The 6,044-nt window shown below is 46.9% G+C and overlaps 1 protein-coding gene across 2 annotated transcripts; it reads left to right on the top strand.

The window, feature by feature from the left end:
• The first annotated feature begins 3,860 nt into the window (after nucleotides 1–3,860).
• LOC136473227 (dormancy-associated protein homolog 3-like) lies at nucleotides 3,861–5,708 on the top strand. Of its 2 annotated transcripts, none has more exons than XM_066470904.1 (3): nucleotides 3,861–4,408; nucleotides 4,860–4,965; nucleotides 5,207–5,708. In XM_066470904.1, exons 1-3 carry the CDS (start codon nucleotides 4,053–4,055, stop codon nucleotides 5,237–5,239), a joined length of 495 nt encoding a protein of 164 aa, XP_066327001.1. In that variant the 5' UTR covers nucleotides 3,861–4,052; the 3' UTR covers nucleotides 5,240–5,708. The 2 variants fall into 2 exon arrangements, with proteins under 2 accessions (XP_066327001.1, XP_066327002.1); XM_066470905.1 differs by having other exon boundaries at nucleotides 3,866–4,359.
• Nucleotides 5,709–6,044: the final 336 nt, after the last annotated feature.

Below are 6,044 nucleotides of genomic sequence, written 5' to 3'. Positions count from 1 at the left end.
TTTAATTTGTTTGATACATGAGCGCGCTAATAAAAATCGCTCGATGAGAATCGTATCGCCACCACCGGATCGGTTGCCGACTTCCCGGCGTGAATGCAAAACCCGTGGCCAATTAATCAGGCGAGCCGTCGGCCGTCGCTGTGCTGGGTCTTCCATTTCTAGCCAGTGATTTGCATTGGACCTGCTCTCGGGCCAACCACTTATCAGACCACACAAGGGAGACGCCCGTGACCGAGAGGTTGAGCGGATGCTGTGTGTATAAGCTGATCATCCAGACGTGGACACGCCACTGCCCCGGCTGCTGACTTTGCTGTCAGGGGCAGATCAAGGGGGGCCTAGTGAGCCTGATTTTTTCATTAGACCACTATTACTTAGCCTTAAATCATCATTAATCTCTAGCCCTAACTATAAATCTTCATTATTTAGCCCCTTTATTCCCATCATGCATCCACCATTGACCGCTGTGGTGGTATGTGTACATGGTGCACTGGTGGCTGCTGCTGTGCTGTGCTGTGCTGTGACCGCCAAGTTCTTTGGCTCAGCAGCCCCAATAATTGAAAGTTAGGGAGGTAGGCCCCACGGTGATTATGATCGCCCCCACAGAGCCCTTGATCTATCATTGTATCAGTGTGGACTAATAAAATATACGGCCTATGCTAATTGCTAGTAACTGTTTCTATATGACCCTGAATAATTATATATATTGCCACTTGTGTGGTGGGCCATACATGCTTACATATGAGGCTGTTGTGCGTCAATCACATCTTCACCCTGTTCGTTTGATCATTTCTGTGCCTTATAAGTCAGCTGATGCTGTTTTGTTGTAAGAGAAAAACACTATATATATCATGGCTGATACGATCAAGCGAACAGGGTGCTTAATGGGACGCAACGCAACGCAACGCAATAGACTAACGGTGTTGTATTGGTATATGCAATTTAATTTTACGGTAGACTTCAATCAAAACATATTTTAAATTTTATTGAATTTATATGAACAAGGTATTAATAATCATCGTGCTAAAAAATTGCCATGTAGCATATTTTCATAATATATCAAGTCATAAATATCACTAGATTATTTTCTCTAACCTTATTAAATCTAAGATAGCTTAACTCATACCAAACCTAAACTATGTATCTTCTAGATGGAGGTAAGGGTTCTAATGAGTAATCGGTGGTGGTTAATTATAGCAAGCTCGTAATTGGAGGTTCTAGAACTGGCGTCGAGGCGTCGCGGTGGAATAGGTGTGTATTTTTTTTTTGTCGCAACGGGTCTGTTAGCTTCAGCCATTTCAATCAGACGATAACCACAAGACTTCAATATAAGGTGACCATGGTGATTTTTCACCGTATACTCCCTCCATTCTAAACTGTGAGTCGTTCTGGCTTTTTTAAATACATAGCAAAAACTATGTATCTAGATAATTCAAAACTAACGTGTACATTCGAAGCTTCACATCACTGTCTGAAGCCCCACGGGCAAGGTAATAAGTGGTTTTGCCGTTGAAGGTAAGATAATTTGAAAGTAGCGAGAACGACAATACGATAGGACAGCATTCGGTACGGTACGGTGCTGCGAGCAGCGACCAAATTCAAGGCTCATCAAGGCATCAACCTAGTTAATCCATATATATAACCGTTAACTAGATATTTTGTGCATCTACTTACTAGTTTGGCAGAATGTTGTGTCCCTATTGCTGGTTTTAACCCTCTGCTTTCTCTAGTATACATGATGTTTAGTTCATCCACTTATAATGCATCCACGCCATCACCCATTCACCAAGACACCAGAGAAGGTCAATTCGGCAGCTGCATCTTCTTGTGGGCTTAATTATTTAATTATAGTAAGCAGGTGTTTCCTAATTCGTCCATCCTGACCTCTGATTTGGTTCCGACGACGTTGCTTTGATGGATCGGACGCGCTAATTGGTCGTCCAAGACGACACCATTTGTAACTAATCAACTCTTTGGAAGCGAAAGCAAAGCAAGATGATGGAAAAACCTAATCGGACCACTGCGTGCATGTGCATTAGGGCCCGTCGTCCACATGCATGCTCGGCTGAGATTTGATCTGAGCATCTTTGGCCTCGGTCCCACTTCATCAATCAGCTGGAAAACAAAGCTGCTCGAGCTCGAGCATAGCGTGCTTCTGCTCGGCCCATTATAGGTACGGTCATCATCTTTGCATGCCTGTGTTCAACCACAATCGTTTTGGCAACATCAAGCTTAATTAAGCCGTAGACAGTTCGGAACGCATCTCCTGCGTTTTAAATACACATCATCAGATAGATTAATACATGCATCGAGTACGTATTTGTTTCTTCTTTTTTCCCAGAGGTTTTCATGACTTCATCGCGTAGAGAGGTTTCCTTTGTATTCGATGATGACGCTCCATGTTTTTGGTTTCTCTTCTTTATCTCTTGTGAAGGCAAAAGCAAAGCTGGGGTCGTCGAGGTCTGTGTGGTGACCGGTGGTCAGTAAACTGATGATTTCGTGATGGAAGCCGGGCCCACTACGGGTGGCGTGTTACAATGGCCCTGAGAGCTACGGATCTTATCCTGTAGTACGGGGTGGGCCACCCGGATATGGATTGCGGTCAAAAGTCAAAACTCGTTCCGATTTTGCCGCGCGCACCCGCTCGGCTCCGGCCCCGGGTCCAAGTTCACGGGAAGCCTCGCTCGGCGCGAGCCACGGCTCGGCTGACGAATGACGATGGCATACACGGCACCGGCTGCTCAAAGAAGCCGATTGTTCAGCCGAGCTGTGGCTAACGGAGCGTTATCCGTACCACCCATGGGCTTTTAGCACTTCCTAGTCGTTTGTTCATTCATTGTGTATGGTCGGCATAACCACATAACTAACGCTTCTGTGCATTCTAGGAAAAAAAATATCGACATCAAAGTTTACTATCACTGTTTCTAATTGTGTTTAGTTTACAGAGATCATATCGTGTCATCCGTGAAATAAGAACTCGCCAGCAGAGCTACGACTCTAGGTAATCTATACATTTCTTGAAGGTAGATATTTGTAGCTCCGAAAAAATTCTTGAATCTAGAAGTAGAGGCTCGTTGCGTGCCTATACACCACTCACTTTAATCATAGTTTAAATTAAAAAAATATAAATGTTTAAACTACTTTAATTTAGTCACACCGTAGATTATAGATCTAGCGTAGATCTCAAAGGTGGACCTATGCGAAACGGACCATAGTTCAATGTAAAATCTTAACTTTGGAGAATCAATTAGCCATGCGATTCATGAGGTGTCATGGCATCGAGAACATGGTTTAACAGTACACATGTATATCCATTGCTGCAGCTGTGTTTGTGAAGACAATCGAGCATACTCCCTCCATCCTTTTTTAACTGTCATTCTTGCTTTTTGAGAAATCAAATACACCTAACTGACTAAATATATACACGAAAATACTAATATTTATATGATAATTAATATCATTAGATAGATCCTTGAATCTATTTTCATAATAACTTATTTGAACGAACCATGGGAAAATAACATCATCCCATTCCCCATGTAGAATATGTAGAGTGCGATGCCATTTTGGATCCTCTTGTAACAAGTGACACGCTGCAAACGATCTCTGAATGGAGTCGATCTGCGAAGCAAACCAGCGCTAGTATTCCGTGAAATCTTTGAAGTGAGAAATAAAAAAGTAAAGCCAGCTCAGCCGAGCCGTGGCTAACGGAGCCGAGCCAAGAATGAGGAGAGAGGTGAAAAGAAGATGAGCTCGGTAGCAGTTATTCCCTTATCCAAATTTACACCCACACCCCAATATCTCGCCTGAATCCTCTCGCGCCCACCCCCACCTTCTTCTTCTCTATAAAAATGCTCCCCAGCCCACCGTTCCCGAGAGAACAGAGGGATCGTCATCCGCCCCGCCCCAAGGCTCAACTGCTCCAGGCAGCCAACCCAAGCCCCTCCTCCCTCCCTCGCGTCGCGACAAGACAACGCGCGCATACGTCAAACACGCGCAAGCCGCAGGGCCAGCCAACCAATCGCATAGACCGTCTGGTCTGGTGCGTGCGGGCAATGGGCCTCCTCGACCAGCTCTGGGACGAGACGGTGGCCGGCCCGCGGCCGGACTCCGGCCTCGGCAGGCTCCGCAAGTACTCCTCCTTCTCCCCCTCCTCCTCCTCCTCGTCGTCCTTCCCGGCGCCCGCTCCCGCCACGGCCGCCGACGCGTCAGCGCCGGCGCCGGCGCCGCCGGCTGTGACGCGCAGCATCACCATCGCCCGCCCGCCGTCGCTGTCCGTCGACGCCTCGCCGCGCGCCGAGTCCTACAGCTCCTCCGTCCCGTCCTCCCCGGCCAGCACGCCCGACTCGCCGTTCGCCACAGGTGGGCTCGCCCGCCTCTGTTTCTTCTTGGTCGTCGCCCCATTCTTGGGGTAAAAATCGTTCCTTTTTTTTAGGTAGGTCTGCGCACTGCTGCTGCGCAGGATTGGATCTCCGATGAAATGGGACAGTAGTAAAAGGAACGAAAAAAAGTAATTATTTTTTACGTTTTATTGATGTTTTTTCTACGCCTTCTTGAGTGCGACGCCGTCACAGATCTGCCGCTAGCAGGAGTAGTTGGTAAACACCGCAACTCCGCAAGATTTAAGTCAATGCGTAATACCTTCGTGATAACAGATGATGATTCGTGGGAATTCATCAGTGGGGGGGAGTACAGTGTGATTAATTAATTGTCAGGTCTAGGAGCACCCAGATTAGACATTTGTTGGTGTGTTTGGTGCGTGATAACAACGGGTTCATTCATCAGAAAGCAATGAGAACTTGTGCATGAAAGCATATGCCTGGCCCTGACCCTCTGTGTTGTTGATGGTGTGTTTGGTGCAGCTACCACGCCCAAGGCGGACGGCTGGAGGAGGTTCCGCCGGAAAACCATGGTCTCCGATGGGCCGGAACCGGCCGTCGGGCCAAGGAGCCCCACCGTGTACGACTGGTTCGTTCTCGGCCCACGCTCAGTTTCTTTTCTTGAAATTTTACCACCACCTTGATGCATGAATCATAACAGACCACAATCCATGTTAGCATAGATTGTTAGCATAAAACTCTAAAAAAATCCATGTTAGCATACATGGCTGGTTCTGAGTTCTGGCCATTCACAGATTGCTGGTCCTGAATCCTGACGACTCATAAATGGGTGGTCCTGATACAGCTTCTGTCCCTGGTTCGTTTTGCAGGGTGGTGATCAGTTCGTTGGACCGCTGAGCTAGAACAAATCCATTCCGGCGCCAATAAGCAACCGAGCAGAGGGCATGCAGTGCAGAGGAATCTAGATAGCTAGTCTTTCTCAGTCTGAGGCTCTGTCGTGTTTCTATATACACAGTATTATGTTTGTGTTCTTCTGGATGTGGTGCACGTGTGTGTGTCTGTAGCATAAGTAGAGTTCTGGTAGTAGGATGGTGACGATGATGATGATCAGTTCGTGGGGGGTTAGAAGTGGGCGCCGATCTATCCTAGTTTGGCCTAGCCGACAGGCGTGTCCTTCAGTTCTTCGATCCGGGGAAGAACTCTTGACATGAGAGATATGCACGTATGGCTGCCTGCTTTGTTTTCTAAGTACCCTCCTCCCGTCTGTAATTACCCCCAAGTACTACTGCTACTAGTAGTGTGTGTGTGCAATGCAAAGCATGTGGCTCTGCTTTCTTCTGCTCTCCTGAAAATCTTGCATTCCAACTGCAACCGCTGTGTTTCCTGCATTGATCAACTCAAGTTTGACTTGATATACTTCCTGAATAACGAACTACAAAGAGTGATGGTACATGGCCAGTATTTTATTCTTCATTCAGTTGTATCATGGGATTGCGTTTCTCTAGGTGACTTCCAAGTCCGAATTAAGGCCCCGTTTGATGAGAGAAATGGTTCGGTTTCTTAGGAGGATCGGTTCCAAACGGGATGTAGCGTTGAGAATCAGATTGGACCCGTTTCGCACTTCAGCGTAGGTGGGTGTTCTCGCGCAGACGGATACATAACATATGGAATCTAAATCAGTTGAGTCCGCCAAACGGTTCCAACAAG

Source organism: Miscanthus floridulus, chromosome 8 (genome assembly GCF_019320115.1).
Source record: "Miscanthus floridulus cultivar M001 chromosome 8, ASM1932011v1, whole genome shotgun sequence".
NCBI classification, from domain to species: Eukaryota; Viridiplantae; Streptophyta; class Magnoliopsida; order Poales; family Poaceae; genus Miscanthus; species Miscanthus floridulus.
This window is presented reverse-complemented; position numbering and strand designations above follow the sequence as displayed.